The sequence below is a fragment of the Solanum stenotomum genome, chromosome 4 (genome assembly GCF_019186545.1).
Source record: "Solanum stenotomum isolate F172 chromosome 4, ASM1918654v1, whole genome shotgun sequence".
Classification (NCBI taxonomy): Eukaryota; Viridiplantae; Streptophyta; class Magnoliopsida; order Solanales; family Solanaceae; genus Solanum; species Solanum stenotomum.
This window is the reverse complement of record NC_064285.1, coordinates 51,498,618-51,514,910: the sequence shown is the minus strand read 5'-3', so window position 1 is coordinate 51,514,910 and position 16,293 is coordinate 51,498,618. Positions and strand designations below refer to the sequence as shown.

Sequence of the window (16,293 nt, the reverse complement as noted above, 5' to 3'; positions counted from 1 at the left end):
AATCAAAAATTCATTACTTGAGTTTGTGAAGTTCAAATTCATTTGAGAATTTACTCACATTTCTAGATGATAAAATTTAGAATAGTCCCAGAAGTCATCATTTTCAGCTTGCTCTAAGGTCTGACTTGGAGATTGATTGGAAGATGTGCCAACAACCCTTTTGAGCACATTATAATGACCTTTTGCATTATGACCCTCCTCCTTGCAAATTGAACACCTTCCTTTTACAAAGCCTTTTTTTGACAACTTCTGAGGTTTCATGTTTTCGGTCTTCTTTCGAGCTCTTTTTTTAGTAATTTCAGCAGCTTTTTGCTTCTCTAATTCTTCTGGTTCTTTCTTCCTATTTTTGGGCTTCCTCCCCCTCTTTTTCTTCACAACATTAGGAGGAAAAACTTCTCCACCATTTAATACTTTTGGCCAATGATCTTCATGATTTGTTGGGTTGAAAAATCGGAGGAAGTCACATATTTTCTTGAAGAATCGGAGGAGCTCATATTTGGATTTGCTGCCTAATCCCCCAGAACTTGGGTAGAAATTTTTGGGTTATGTAATTTTTTTTTACTGGGTAATATGGGTTGTCTAAATTTTTTTAAAAAAATGCTAATAATAAAAAAGAATAATGCATGTGACATGGCATCCTATTAGGAGAGAGATAATGTTTTTTTTGTGTCAAGTATATTTTGAGAAAAGTAGGTAAAGTTGGGTGATATTGTGGTCCTAAAACAAACATAAGTGATATTCCTAGGTAATTTCCCAAACATGAGTGACTATCCAGGGAAATTACTCGTATTAGTTATACAAGGTTTAGTTATGTAGTTATTACTTATACAAGATTACAATACATTGGTGAGTTAATTCTTATTTCTTGATTCCAAAAATGTTTAGTGAGCTAATGTTTATTATACTCATTAAAATAAACAACTATCTAAATAACACATTAAAATTAAATAGATACCAATAACTAAAAATAATAAAATAAATAACAAATAGCTAGCAATTAAAAGTAATTTATATTGGATAGGATTAAGCAATTAAGTAATTTAAATCTCTCTCTATATACAATAGAAGAGGCAAAAATAACAAAATTTATAATTAATTAAAATATATATTTATAATTACATTAAATTAAAAATTACAATTCTAAACTAAAAAATAAATTTAAATCAGTATCTATTACATATAGATAGATTTTAAAATTTACCTTTTACATTTTTTATTTTTAAAAAATAAATAGATACTAAACAAAAGAAATAATTTAAAACTATGAATCCTAGGGAAACGGGAGTTTGAAATAGATATTTGTTATTTGATATATAAACTAAAATAATTAAAAGACCGAAAATAGAAACTTTAATTTTTATTTTTTTAAAAATAACTAACACCAACGTAATTCAAATTCCTCTTCCAGTTATTTGAAAAAAAACATTCTATTTTGATTTGTTTTAAATTAATATGCATTTAAAAGTAAATTGATAAGGAAAATGTTAATACACGATATAACTAATACCCATATAACTTATTTCACTTTCTATTTCGCATAAATTATACATAGATTTCCACATAAGTTATGTAAGTCTTAATAATGTAGGATTATAAAAAATACAACCAAACATTATATAAAATTATTACATGAATAACTATTATAGAACATATGGAAACCTACCAACCAAACATTGTATAAAATTAAAACATGAATAACTTTAATCCTATTTTGCAAATCAAACATGGTATAAAATTAATAAATGAATAATAAAACTATTCATGTATTAGGTGTAGCTTAAATCAGCTACCAAACGACCCTTAAATTCGTCGATGATATAGCACATGCTCTTATTTTTAGCAATTTTCTCAATTCATTCATCTAGATTTGACATTTTTTAAAAATCTTTTTGTTACTTGTGTCGATCGAAAGAGCTCATCCTGGGCTAGCTGACACCCTAATTTTTTAATCTATGAACAAAATATAAACAAATTTAATCAACTTTATATGAACATATAAATTAAAAAGTTATTAATATTACCTACTAAGTCCCTAGTTATCGTCCCTTAGCTCTTTGCACCCCATGGTGTAATAGGCCACCTTTTATGGATCCCTTTTAGCCAAAAATTTAGTGATTCTTTAATATGTCTGAAGATCCTTATTTAGTTCAAGTAAAAGTCAATTAGACTTTTTTTTTAAAGCATCTCTAAGCTAGTCGGACATTCTAAAACTGACATATTTCTCGTAGATGGTAGAAATAATCTTGTTATACTTTGAAACTCAAATACACAATATCGGCAAACCAAGTATCTAATCTTAGATGATATATTATAAAAAATTAAGGCAAAAAAATTATTAAATAACAATTAATTTGCATATTTTAAATTGATTAAACATGTCATATCGTGTCTTATTTGATATTTCACCCAAGAATGTATAAGGACGGTCATAAAACCTTCTAATACTTTCCCTGACAGTATTTGCGCTCTCTTTTCCTAAATAGAGTATGCCAAAAAGACAATAAACGTGTCAAATCATAAATAAATAAATAATTAATTAATTAAGATGAAAAGAAACAGAATAAATCAATTATGAAAAATAAACTTACTCAAATATGAAGCATATCCCTCAAGCATCCTTAAATTCATAACCCACTCACAAATCTCTCATTTCTGAAAAGCTACTCTTGTATTTGAACATTTTATTATTTTGTGATTTGTGCACTAATAGTTTCTTTCTCTGACAATATTTCTTTGAATATGTTCTGATTTTTGGATTATCTTGTCTTGTCCTTAACTTTCATCATTGTGTTGAACAAGTTATCAAAATATATTTTTTTAATGTACGTGACGTCGTCAAGATTACCTCGTAAAAGATTATCATCCCAATACAATAACTCCCAAAATATGTGCTGCTTAGTCCAATTATGCCCAAAACCATATCCGAAAAGTCTAGAAGGTGTTGTAACCTTAAATAACTGACAAACTCTCTCCCAAATTTTATTTCATGACAATGTTGGAGATGGCAGATCATTTTCAATTTTATTCATTCTGAAAATACTTTTATAATTCTAATCTCGTGATCCATTAACAAAAACTAATGGTGACAAATTCAAATCATGAATTTTTACAATCTTGTTTAAAAGTGAATGTTTTACTATTATTCATACAATATGGACAATCCAACTTTACGACAGTCATTCAACATACAACATCTCATATACAAAAAAATTTATTAATAATCCACATTAGAGAATAACGTGAAATAAAATTTTGCTTAGTTGATATATCATATGTCACTACATCTTTAGACGATAATTGTTTTAGCTCCGCTATCAAAGGTTGTAGATAAACATCAATCAAAACTAGAGCAAACAATGATTCTCCAACCAAGTATGTCCAAAGTAAATTAGAAAACAAAATCCATGCGACAAACTTGAGTTGTTTCCTCATTAAGTTTGAACTTTGAATCACATATCAATGGTTGGATTTGCTATGATAGCCCCTCTTTGGCCTTGAGATAATATGCATTCAACATCAACAAAATCCCCAATAAGTTTGAAATTGAAAAATATTAGTCTCTGTAATTCTTCAATTTCCGGCCACCCATATGAAAACTTCCCAACCACGACATCAATTTCTGGCCACCCATATGAAAACTTCTCAACCACGACATATTGGAGATTTTCTATGGATGTTCATGTGTGACACTTTCACCTCCATCGACTTCACCATAGGCTTACCGTTAACGAAGGTCATAGATTCATAGAAATAGGATCGACCTTATAAGGACTATCTGCACGGTATTGATGACATGAACATTTCTTTACCACTTGCATAAAAATATAATCCCTGCCTTTGGCCATAGTTCCATACCGATGCATTTCTTTTACTCATAATAATACAAATCTGTTACAAACATATACATAAAATAAGCTAATGCCCCCAAACAACTATAGTACTTTACAAACTGACATGAGTTGTGATAGTATTCGAGGGGAGAAATATTCCTTCTGATATGAAATGCTGCCCGCTTTCATCATTGTTCGGTAAATTTTTTGTAGCTCCGATCGTTTCTACATAAAGAAAACAAATATCATCAGACTCCAAAATTAAACCATCATTAGATCTACAGTTTTGTGATTTTTATGATGTAAATTGTAAAGAGTTGCCTAATTAAAAACTTGTGAATTTACTAGGAAAGGAGAAAATATTTGGTATCAGTGGTAACACTCCATTAGTTGATTTTAAATTAATTTGTACTTTCGAAGTAAGACTAAAGAGTGCTTAATATGCTAAGAAAGATGTGTTATGAGGTATTCAAATTGCACAATGGTTGTATGTTAAGTTTTGAAGTCGTCCGCAAAAGTTATGACAAATTACTTTCATAAATTCTCTAAAAATTGAGTTAGATGTCTAAAAGATTTTCTCTCAATATATAAAGAGTTAGAAAGTTCACTACCTATCACATCAAAGTTCTATGACACGCGAGCTGGTTAGATGCATGGGACAGAGGGCTTGTGGTACCTGAGTAGGTACTTGCTAGCGCGGCTACGTAGTGAAAGGGAAGGAGCCTAAATCGATCCCCTTCTTTTTTTCTATGAAAAAAGCAATAAGGAGTAAGGATATTAAGATTAAACTCTCGGATTAATTTCCACACATTAAACCGCTAACAAATACAACTTCACAGTAAAGAGATATTTGCGTTTTCACAAGACTGCGCAAGTAGGTAGGTTGCAGTGGGCCCTATGTCGCTCAACTTCTTCATTTTTATTTCATTTCCACTTTGTCCCAAAACCAGAAAAACAGAGCATAGGACCAAAATACTCCTTAGATGTTGATGATTCGAGCTTAAGTGCTTAACAAATGTTGTAGTTCTCACCGAGCTCATCATTTTTATGTAGTTTACCCTTAAAAATTGTGTGGTGTAGCTCCAGTTGTGTTGTGGCAGTAGGAGTTAGGCTGCATTGGAGGCTTCGAGTAGTATTTCGAGCTTAGAGAGCATTAGAGCAACGTAAGACTCTCCTTCCAACGATTCTAGTTTTGTTAGGCCACAAATAGTATTTTACGGCAAAAATCTGTATAGTTTGTCCGATCAACATAATATTGAATGGTTGAGTTCCCGCTTGATATAGCCTTGTGGGAGTGTGGGAAGGAATAGATTGACGACATGGCATTGTCGGGAAAAAGTATGCTAAGGCGATTTCGTTCTTTCGGCATGTTTTCTTAAAGCGTAGAAATGATATGGCTAGATTATTGTCGTTGATTTACTCGTAGCCATAATTGCACATTGTTGTATGTTCAAGTTGATATATTCATCCCTTGTCGAGACTTGTATTCTATTAATAGTGACCCTGTGTTCAGATATGACATTTCTATCCTTTGTATAGGTCACTTATAGCTAAATTGATCGCCGCCTTCAGGCTACTTGTATATTGTTGCTGCCTACGGAGCTATTGTAGTTAGTTGCAGGGGTTTTGCTTGTGCCTCCAAGTCTATGTACAGGATGCCTAAGGGGCTATTGAAGTATATACAAAGCATACAGGTGGTACTATTACCTACGGGGCTACACTAGTGCCTAAAAAGGTTATGTGATGCCTAGGGGGCTACAATGATGCCTAAAAGGGCTATGTTAATGCCTAGAACGGCTATGTTGATGCCTATGAGGCAATGTTGATGCCTAAAAGAGCTCTGTTGATGCCTACGAGGCTACGTTAATGCCTAAAGGACTATGCGATGTACATTGAGGAGCTGGCAGACTTATTCGGTTGTAGAGATAGAATTTTTCCAACTGCTTACGCCCCTAGTTTTGGGGATTACGCCTTGGCCCGTGCTGCATAAAGTACCTCGCCTCGCACCCCCTCTTTTAAAACATTGCTTGGTAGGCAAGTGTGGGAGAACATGCGTCATGATTGTTCCTTTCCCTAGCCAGAACTACAATAGTGTTTAAAACTAGTCTTAACTTTGTGCGAGAACTAAAAATGGGGTTCAAAAGATGCTCTATCCTTTCACCTAAGGAATGTCTATTTCCCCAACTCTTTCCTCCCAAACCAACTAGTGGAAGGAGAGCAACTTACGTTTCTACTCCACTTCCCTTTCCTCATTTTCTAAGGAGCTATGTGGAAAAGTATCTTACAATGGACTCCTATTCCAAACCTTGGAAAACAGAAAGTGTCTATAGTGTTTTTATTTCACTAATGCATAATCTTTAGATATAGATGATGCTATAAGTTCTCTTTCAAGATCCCAAAGAACCATGCAGAATCTAACAATAAAAGGGCTTCAAACTGAACCAATCTATAAGGTCAAAATGCATTCAAGGCATGTTACCTCTGGGCATTTAAGCTTTGAGACTCTTACCTTCCCTTTGCGCACGCTGATATATTAACACATGTAAGCAAATGTTGTCCTTATTGAGCATTCTGTATTCAGCAATTTGATTAGTGGAGGGGGGTTTTGAGAGCATCACCTTTGTGGTAGTGTATGACCATTCATGGCTCCCTTGGCAGAGTAACTGCACTTTAGCCTTTGATCATGCTCCTTGCCATTACGGATTGTAGCAACCTCCTTTTCCATTGCTGCAACTTCCCTGCGCATTCTTTTGGCCTCAATTGCCATTGCCTTGTTTAACGTTTCAACCTTCTTTGCCAACATCTGCATATTTCACATGAAGATAAGCTGAATGAAAGCAAAACAAAATGGAGGGGTTGTGCATGTGTGTCTGTGTTCTAGCTTATTGTGGAGTTCAGAGAAACAGAGCATGAAACCTCAATGGCATCATCTTTGTCCTTCAGGCTATGATCTTTCTCATTGCAAGCTTTGCGTAGAACTATAACCTCTTTTTGAAGCATATCGTACACTGCTCCAGAAACATAATCTTTATTTTCCAACTTCATTTTCTCAGCAGCATTCAAATCTGCATTCTCATGTGCAGTTACTGTTCCATTGCTATGGGACTCTCTGCTAGTACCACTATGTCCATTATCTTTCTGATCCGTAAGCTGGACTGGCTTCTCCTTACCCTCTGATCTGCTGCCGCCATCAAATGCGCCCGATAAGTTCTTTGCTTTTTTTAACAATGAGCTAGCATCATTTGACTGGGATGATCCAGATTGAAAACTTGCTTTTCGTAATAAAGAACCATTGGAGGGTCTAGACAAGTTTTCAACTCCTCCAAGGGACATACGCCTTGAGCGCACATTGCTTATGCTTCTTCCTTCAGCTGCAGTGCGAGATGTAACATTTGAAGGCACCTTAAACCTTTCTTCCAAAACTTTAAATCGTAATTGATACTTTTCCTGGGAAATCAAGGAATGCAATTGGTAGCACGTACACAATAAGTGCAAAGCAGCATAATTTTCTGAACCATTTACTTTCTTACCTTTAACTGTGCTTCTGCTTTTGCAGCACGCTCTGCAATTGCCAGTTTATCTTTAAGCTGTTGCATTTCTCCCTGCAAAAACATATACAGAAGGATATACATTCCTGAATGTCAAGCATCATACCTACTGAGTATATGTGGAAATGCATATGATAAATCTGATATCCAAGGTAACACTTGGTTTATTCTGCTTTTTAAGTACCATGGTTGCATATCCAGAGAAAACTAGTTAGATAGAAGTGGCCTATTCTCATTTAAAGCTGACAGCCTTTTCCCCTTAGATCTATCGTGGTTTGACCTCACATTTTGAGGTTGAAGGTCCACTCTCCTTTAAAGTTGACTCCTTTAGTCCCATTTATCTGTCTTCATTTGATATAACATTTTGATTTATATGAAAATTGCAAGAGAAGATGTAGGTCCAACAACTGAGACTTATTAATTAGTGAGGAGATGAAATATCCATTTCAAGGAACAACCACATACCTCATGTAATCCCTTTTGTTGCTTACTTTATTTCCATGTCCAACTTTTTCTTCTTTTTCTTTCCTTGAGATGGAAGCAGCCTCTCTACCTTCCAACCCATGTTCTATTAGTAATTAGTTACTCACATATATTAATGAGAACTGAATAAGGGCAAATTCAAGTTGATTCGTGCAACCATCCTAGTTTACAATAAAGGTCATTTTACATTGCACTATTACGACAATTAGCATATGTTTTTTTCAGAGAAAGTAAATCAAGAAAGCTAAAGTATTCATGCCTGGTAATATTTTCTTTCTTCAAGCCATTGTTTTACAGGCATTACTTTGTCAGTGGCATCTTTCCAGTCATTGGCAACAACAACAGCTACTCTGTTTGCAGAAATCTTTGCACGGGCTAGCTCACGATCTAGGATTCTTTTCTCCTCCTACAAATAATAACATTTAGTCAGGCTCAATATATGACAGATACTGAATTAACAAATAAGAAGAAAAAATAACAAGATATAAAGAAAGAATAGGTTGTAAAGTTAAGATCCACTTGCATTCAGTTCTTGCACTTTTCTCTGGTATTCTCGTACAGCATTTGCTGCAGCTCCACCAGCCAATACAGCTTCCTCAAGCTCCCATACAGTTTGTGTTAGTTTCTCAACCTCTGCAACCTTCAGTCTATGCATTTTGTCCAATATTTTGTTTTCTTCCTGCAATATGAGTCTAGATGCTTACATCGGACTCTTGATAATGACAGCTAAAATGAAAGTACACTTCCCATTGATATCAAAAACCGAAGAAACTTTAGTGTCGGCAAAACCTGGCATATTTCTATCTGTTTCATTAGATCTTGATTTTTATTTTGCAGGTCATCAACCAAAGCAGCCTTTGCCAATGCCATTTGAACAGTTCGTTCTGCCTCCAGTAGAGCGGCTTCTTTAGATTTTGTAAGTCTGTCTAGTGCTTTATTGTCATCCTGCAACTTTGCCATCTGCAACAGAAGTCACGAGAGGCAAACTTTTAAATTTTGGAAGAGATAGCATTACCAAACTTCACCAAGGTAGCAACATGAGTAATTCTCAAGAACCGCGAAGAATACCAAAGTCGACAAGTACCTCTAATCTGGAAAGTTTTAACTCTGCTTCGAGGGGTGTGATGATTGCCTCAATGGGCGGCATCTCATCATCTTTCTGTGCGGCATGAACTCTCCGAAGAGTAGCTTCAGCAGCAAATTGTGCAGCCAGCACTGACTTTTTCTCATCATTTATTTTCTTAATCTCAAGATTCTAAAATACGAAAAGGTCTCGTTAAATTCATAATTCTGAATTATTAGGCTCTAAACTCTTAGTTAATTTCCTTATCTCAGTTAGTTATAAAAGGCCGTCGCACAATCATAGAAGAATAGAATAGAGGTAGGAAAGTATTCATGAATATTGAGGACATGTAATAACAGCAGCAAAACATGTACCTTGTTTTCAAGAAGAGCTTCTGTTTTTTTCAGCTTTTCATCTACTTTCTTTAGCTCATCATTTAGCTGCAAAAGGATTCAAGAAAAGGGAAAATGGACATCAATAAGATAAAGTCCTCTTCGTTGTTCTATTTTATTTTTATTTTTTTGACAAAGTGATGATGCATATATAGAAGGACAGAGTATAAATATAATGTTTAACGATTTGGTGCAACTGTTGAAGGCACACATACTCAATTGGCTGAAACTTCGAATTACACAGTGATATTATGAAATCTGACAGGCATTTTCTTTAGCAGTCATCATGGAAAGATATGAACCTTACTCGTAAAGATGTCGTAAATTGATTTTAATGAATAAAAAAGACACAATAATTCCATACTTTATTAATTTGAAGAGGCTAACTTCAACCCCCCCCCCCCACCCACCCACCCACCCAAGTGAACCATTATGTTCCTTTGAACCTTCATAGTACAGTGTTACAGCTCTTTGACCGAGATTTACAGACTCTTGGGCACCAGACTTCCAAGGAGCTAACTTTGATATGGATAATAAGCTATCAGACTCCAGAGATGAAGGCATTTTAACAAAGATTTACTGACTCAGACTTCCTGATTTGCTAACTTCTGATATGGATAAATAGTTATAATATTCCATAGATAATGGAATTTCAACACCACGGCACTGTCAGCAGCTTCAACGACAAACCCAATCATCGGGTCATAAATATTCTTTTGATTCAGTCTTCTATGAACTGCTTTGTTCATTTGATCCTTCACCATACATAATTACAGCTATTTAACCAAGATTTACAGACTCTTGGACATCAGACTTCCCAAATTGCTAACTTTTGATATGGATAAATTGAGATTGCAGGGACAAGGGCATCTTACTAAGAACAGGTCACGAATGAAAAAATTGCAGGGACAAGGGCATTTTACAAAGAACAGGCCCCGAATGAAAAATTCCGTAGCTTCAACGACAAATCCAGTCATCAGATCATAATGATTTCTTTTGACTAATTCATCATGTACCCAATCATAATGCTTCATAAGATCCATATAGCGAAGTTTAAACGTACCTTGCAATGTATAGTCAAATGAAAGTTCCTATATAATTATTGACTTTAGGTGAGGGGTTTAAATTTTATGGATGGACCATACTCTAAATGGTCTACTTAAATTAACCATACACAAACATTCCTTTTACTTGTTTTTCTATTAGACCATTTTTCCATTGTCGGGTCGAAACTAAAGAGTTTAATTTCACACTGGTTTTTGTTCCTTTTAATTTTTTTTAAGTTACCTTGGTTACTTACCTCAAAGAAGAACTATAGTTTTAGTTTTTATTTGGGAAGTTAGTCAGAAGTGGTTTAAACATAAAATTTAATGTCTGCCCAATTTAGAATCAAGAGAGGAGTTGAGGGGAATGTAGCAAAAAGTTCATTAACAGATCTATAAGGAATGGACTAGAGATAAGGTTGTATGTATAGTGTACAAGATCCATACATCTTATTTTGTATTAAGTGAGCTAAAAAATTTCTTGACTGTAAAGTGCACATTATTTTTGTCATGAACTAAATGAATAGGTAAATATTCGAATTCAGTGGTTTGAGCTGAACAACTATTGCAAACTAAAGTAATAGCTCAATTCAATAAAAAAGACACGAATTTTGCAATTAGATAGTTTTATTGTGTATTAGGTACAGCTATATGCATTTTTTTACATGATTAGATATTTTCATATAGGTTTCTATACCTCCTCAACTGCCTTTTCTTTAACGCGTTCTGAGTACTTCAAAGATTTGATTTCTCCATATGCCTCCCCCAGTTCTCTATCGTTATCTGCAAGGTTTTGCAGACTATAAGCTCCAGTAAGAAGTATGCAGAGACTTGCCAAAAAAGAAAGTAGTATATAGTCACAAAGAGTAGTGGAAGATAGTTCCAGCTTGCATATGGTGGACAGTTTGGAATGAGAGGAATGCTAGATATTTTGAAGGCAAGAGCAGTTCAATCCAGAAGATTAAGAGTTCTTGCATTTCTCTTTCTTATATTTGGTGTAAAGAAGAGTCAGTAGATGATGCAGAAGTTTTTGTTAGGGCTGTAACAGTAAATATGATATATCAGGCCTATATTTCGAGTGCTGATGATATAACATGTTACCAATTTAAAAAAAAAAAGAGAGTAGTATGTAGAGACTATAGTTGTGCCAGGAAAGATAACCCAAAAAGGAAAATAAAAGGAAAGAAAAACAAGAAAGGGGCTAAAGTATGCCCCTCCAAAAAGGAAAATGCATAGTTGATCGATCACAAGTGATTTATGTTATATCACGGACTCCTTGGCAAGGAGTGACACACCCAATCTTTAATCTCTGAACAAACTCTTTCCTGTTTAAGGATACTCAAAGACGTTTGTAAGAGGCAAAAGCTAATCCCATGCACCTAAATTCCTGAAGGTGCTTACATTTTAGTTCTCAAATATTTTCAGTGTAACAGATGTTGGGATATCTTTGATTGATGGAAGTATCCAGCTTATCATTCAAAACTCATTAATATTGCAAATTGTGTGCATTAGTAAGTGGAGGCTAAGCCATCGCAATCAAGACATTTGTTATAGCATGTTGTTTAATATTACTTCTAGAATCCAACATCAGAGCACTCTCAAATATTAGTCATGCAAAATAATCACTTCTTTGTGGCTAACTTGATCACCCTTCTTCATACTACATTTCCACTATGTAACACATAGCCACCTCCATTACATTAAATCAAAGTTTGCTTCAGAGTTCTTTTTATATTTACTTTTGTTAATCCATTTTTCCAATATCTCTAATTATACTCTCTTCATTGCTGAGAAATGTGCATTTTTCATCATATGGACTGTAAGATAAGGTCACAAAAAAACCTATGAGCATACTTCATCACAGAAACTTGGTACCATACAAAACATTCATCAAATTGGTGGGTGGTGAATAGGTCACAAGAAGATGTACGACTACATCCACTTTGGCACGAAAACTTGCTAGAATGTGCAACGTAAATGAAATTGGCTCAACGTTAGAATGTGCAAATGTTCATCAAATGGACCATCTGAAGTAGGGACCAACAAAATTGGCTTCATTACACATGCAACAACAAAAATTACATTTTAGCATTTTTCCACTGTTCTGACTCAGAGAAAACAACCTGCACATTTCTAATTTGTCTTTATTAGCTTTTGAAGTCACAAGTTTCCAAATATTCCATGTGAGCAAGCCTCATACATCTTTTTCTATATCCCACAGCAAATAAACTAAAACAAACAAGTTTCTACTAAAAAGAAAATAACCAAACTTAATTATTTATTTTTTTAAAAAGTAGTCTACAAAAAGAGAGAAATAAGAAAGAACTCTCAGGCAAGTAAATTACAACACCATTTTGCGAATAAAAAAATCATAAACTGCTCTAAATTTAAACTTTTGTGAAGTACTTTTCAGATAAAATACAGTAAAATCCAGAACCCCTTCAAAATCAAAGTTTTTTTTATATCAGTAAACTGTCTGGAGAAAAAACTTCATCATAAAAGTACAACCATAAACCATATGGAAAAATATATTGTTTTAATTACAATTTTTTTTTTTTAAAAAAAGGAAAGATAAGATGGCCAACTGACACACATTACCATATGTAATCACAGAGCTGCCAAAAAAAAATAGGAACTAATCACATAAATGCAGAGAACACAAGAAATTTCTTTGAACCCAATTCAAAAAATATATACTTTTACCAAAATGAGCTCAAAAAAGCTATTTTTTTTTCATCAAACCAATTGCGGAATATAGAGGTGAACTGACACCTCAAAAACAATTAATAACAGAACATTCAAGAGAAAAACAAAATAATTGATCACAATAAAATGGAAAATTCCCCAATTTGTTTTAATTAATAATAAAAAAAAATTCAAACCTCGGAGTTGATTCTCAAGACGAGTGAGCTCAATTCGGATGGGATCAGAGCCATGCAAGAGGTTGATAAAGTCATCAGGTTCACCGGAAATGGCTGGTGCTTTCCTCCGGCTCCTGAATGAAGTCAGCTTCATCGGCTCCACCGGAGCATCCCCGTTATTCCCCATATTCAAATAGACAGAAAAAATGGAATACTACTACAGGTAGAGAGAGAGAGAGATCTCTTTCACTACAGAAAATTCCAAAACCCCAAAATTCTGGAGTACAGAATGCGTGCGCATACGTACAACTTTTTTATATCTATATGAGGCAGAAGAAGATGATTAAATGTGGGGACGGGGTTTAAGCGGGGTTTAATTAGAATTGCAGAGAATTATGCTCTTATTTAACTTAAATTAATTTGAAGTTTCTGTGGAGAGTTATTTCATATTAGTTGATTATCTTATTAAAAATAGTTGTTTCATATTTACTTTTTCTGGCTAACAATAGTTAATCACTATATTAAAAATAGTTTTTTATGTTTGTCCAATTTAGAAAATCAAGAGATATTTTGTCTTTTGTATTTATTTTACCTTTGCTATTAAGTATTACTAGTATTCATACCTACGCGTTGCACAAATATTTTTAAATGTCATATTTTTAAAAAAAATATATATATATAAAATTTGTTATTCACTTGTTAACTTTTTCAATAGTTATAATAATTAAATATTACAATTTATATGATCATATTAACTTAATAATACATAATTTTAGTTGTTATAATATTATAATAATATTATTCTGATAATATCAGACATAAAAAATAGTAATGTGCCCAATACTATATTTGATTTGTTAATTTTTAATTTATACAATATGCAACTAAAACTATATAAATAATGGAAGAAATAAGTGTGTATCTCTCTATATATATACACATTAATTTTGACGCACGTGCGTTGCACGTGAATTTCAAACTATGTATTACACTATATTTAAAAAATAATAGTAAATAAATAATTATAAATTGAATGATAAAGTATAAGTTCATATGAATAAGGGATGTACATTTTCTTATGATTTCTAATGAAAGTTAGTCACCCGTAAGATTTCTTAGTTACACCTTTAAAATATACTTTTTCCTCCCTCTCATAGTACATTACTTAGTTATTATTGTATTGTTGGAGTTCTTATTTTTAATATAATATAATATAAATAAATGTTGGTATAAAATATAGAAGATATACTAAATTTGATGTTTTTAGTTGGAGTATTATATTTNAAAAGATATACTAAATTGGGTGTTTTAAGAAGAAGAAGAAGAAAGAACAACAACGAAAAGCTTTTAAAAATTGAAGTTTAAAAATTTGAGGAAATCCCTCTTTTTATAGCCAACAAAGGATAGCATATGAAGAAAATGCTTATTGTGCCCTATAAAAAAAGTACAACCCTTTAGAAAAGTCATAATCATTCAAAAAGGTTACAACTCATCGGAAAATTCATAACTTTTTGGAAAAGTCACAATCCTTCAGAAAAGTCACAACTCTTTGAAAAAGTCTCAACCATATAGAAAAGTCACAACAGTTCAAAAAGGTCACAACTCATCGGAAAAGTTATAGCTCTTTGGAAATGTCACAACCCCTCAATGTGAAAATGTATCCGCCTTTAATATTATATAATATAATATACATAAATAAATATAATACAATATACAATATAAAAGATATATTAAATTTGGTGTTTTAAGTTGGGGGTATTATAATAATATAACATTTAAGTTAGGTAGTTCATTCTTTTAAGATAGTATAGAATAAATAGATAAAAAAAGATAGATATAGCTTTGTCTAATTTTAATATTATATGAATTATTTTTTTTAAAAAAGAAGACTTTTTAATTTAAAGATATGTAGAATATATAAAAATGTCTTTTAACTTTGTGGTATTAAAGATGCACCCCACCCCCAAGAAAAAAGAACATTCTATTTAAAGCTGAATAAAAATAAAAGTACAACAAATAAATTGGAAACACATGAGTACATATTAAATTTAGATTGGACTCTTTAAAATTTTTTTATCTTTTTTCTCCAATAGTTTGAGACTTTTCACAACTTGAGCACCAAGTTATAATTTGTGTAACAGAAAATCATTGAAATTCTTGTCAAGTAAAAATTGCTGCAAAAGTATATTTATGACTATGAAAATGGGTACATGTTAATTATTTAGATAATCTTTTCTTTTGAAGTTGAGTTATTCCATTATCATTGTTGCATCAATTTTTGTTGATCTATGTAATTTACCCACAAGAAATATTGTAATTGCATAATTGAACAACTATCACAATCTTCATTAAACAGAAAACTTATAAAAGTTGTAGTTTAAAAGTGTGAGAAACCCTCGATATGTAGACAACAAAGGATAGTATTGTCAGGCCCAGATCATCGTGATTGACATACACGCTAACCCTTCAGTGGGAGAACCACTACTACAATCCAAACCAAGCAACTAAACCAAAAACTAAGCATTTAAGGATACGAAACAAGTTAAGTACTAAAGAACGAAATATGGAGTTCCCATAAACTCCAAACAAAAGTCTATCAACTAAACAAATGCGGAAGTAACACCTAGAACCTGAAAGTCAATTTACCAAAACATCTAAAGTTCAACAAGTCTAAACAAGAAAGGATACAACCCCAAACTAATGAACTAATAACTAACTAGAAAGTCTAAGTCCGAAATGGTGGACATAGATGAAAGAGAACCCATGGCAGCCCGGAAGAATTGGCTCACCCTTGAATTCGAACGATCACTGATCTTCTAAGCAAGGTCTGTCAATAGCCGCTTGAAGATGCCCTGTACTCAACAAAGAAAGAGTAAATGAACATGCAACATACCGAACATATACAACAAGTATGATGTAGGTGAAAAAAATGAAATTTTAAAGTTGAAAATATTTTTTAAAAATAAATTTAATTTTTTTTTTGGGGGTAGCGGTGGCGAGTAGGGGGTGGGTGGGTTGGGGGAGGTCGAGTGTAAGGGTGAAAAAATAAAATTTTGAAGTTGAAAATATTTTT

The 16,293-nt window shown here is 33.0% G+C and overlaps 1 protein-coding gene across 3 annotated transcripts; it reads right to left on the bottom strand.

Moving 5' to 3' along the window:
- Positions 1-3,830: 3,830 nt before the first annotated feature.
- Positions 3,831-13,533, bottom strand: LOC125863228 (microtubule-associated protein 70-1-like). 3 transcript variants are annotated; one of them, XR_007446114.1, is made up of 11 exons: positions 13,242-13,533; positions 11,057-11,142; positions 9,299-9,364; positions 8,946-9,116; positions 8,651-8,821; positions 8,385-8,540; positions 8,121-8,267; positions 7,361-7,432; positions 6,747-7,277; positions 6,340-6,633; positions 3,831-4,055 (listed from the first exon to the last, which is right to left on the bottom strand). XR_007446114.1 is itself a non-coding variant. In XM_049543406.1 (11 exons), the coding sequence occupies exons 1-11, from the start codon at positions 13,405-13,407 to the stop codon at positions 4,019-4,021; spliced, it is 1,788 nt and encodes a 595-aa protein (XP_049399363.1). In that variant the 5' UTR covers positions 13,408-13,530; the 3' UTR covers positions 3,831-4,018. The 3 variants fall into 3 exon arrangements, 2 of the variants coding, with proteins under 2 accessions (XP_049399363.1, XP_049399364.1); XM_049543406.1 differs by having other exon boundaries at positions 6,449-6,633; positions 13,242-13,530; XM_049543407.1 differs by lacking the exon at positions 11,057-11,142 and having other exon boundaries at positions 6,449-6,633; positions 13,242-13,381.
- Positions 13,534-16,293: the final 2,760 nt, after the last annotated feature.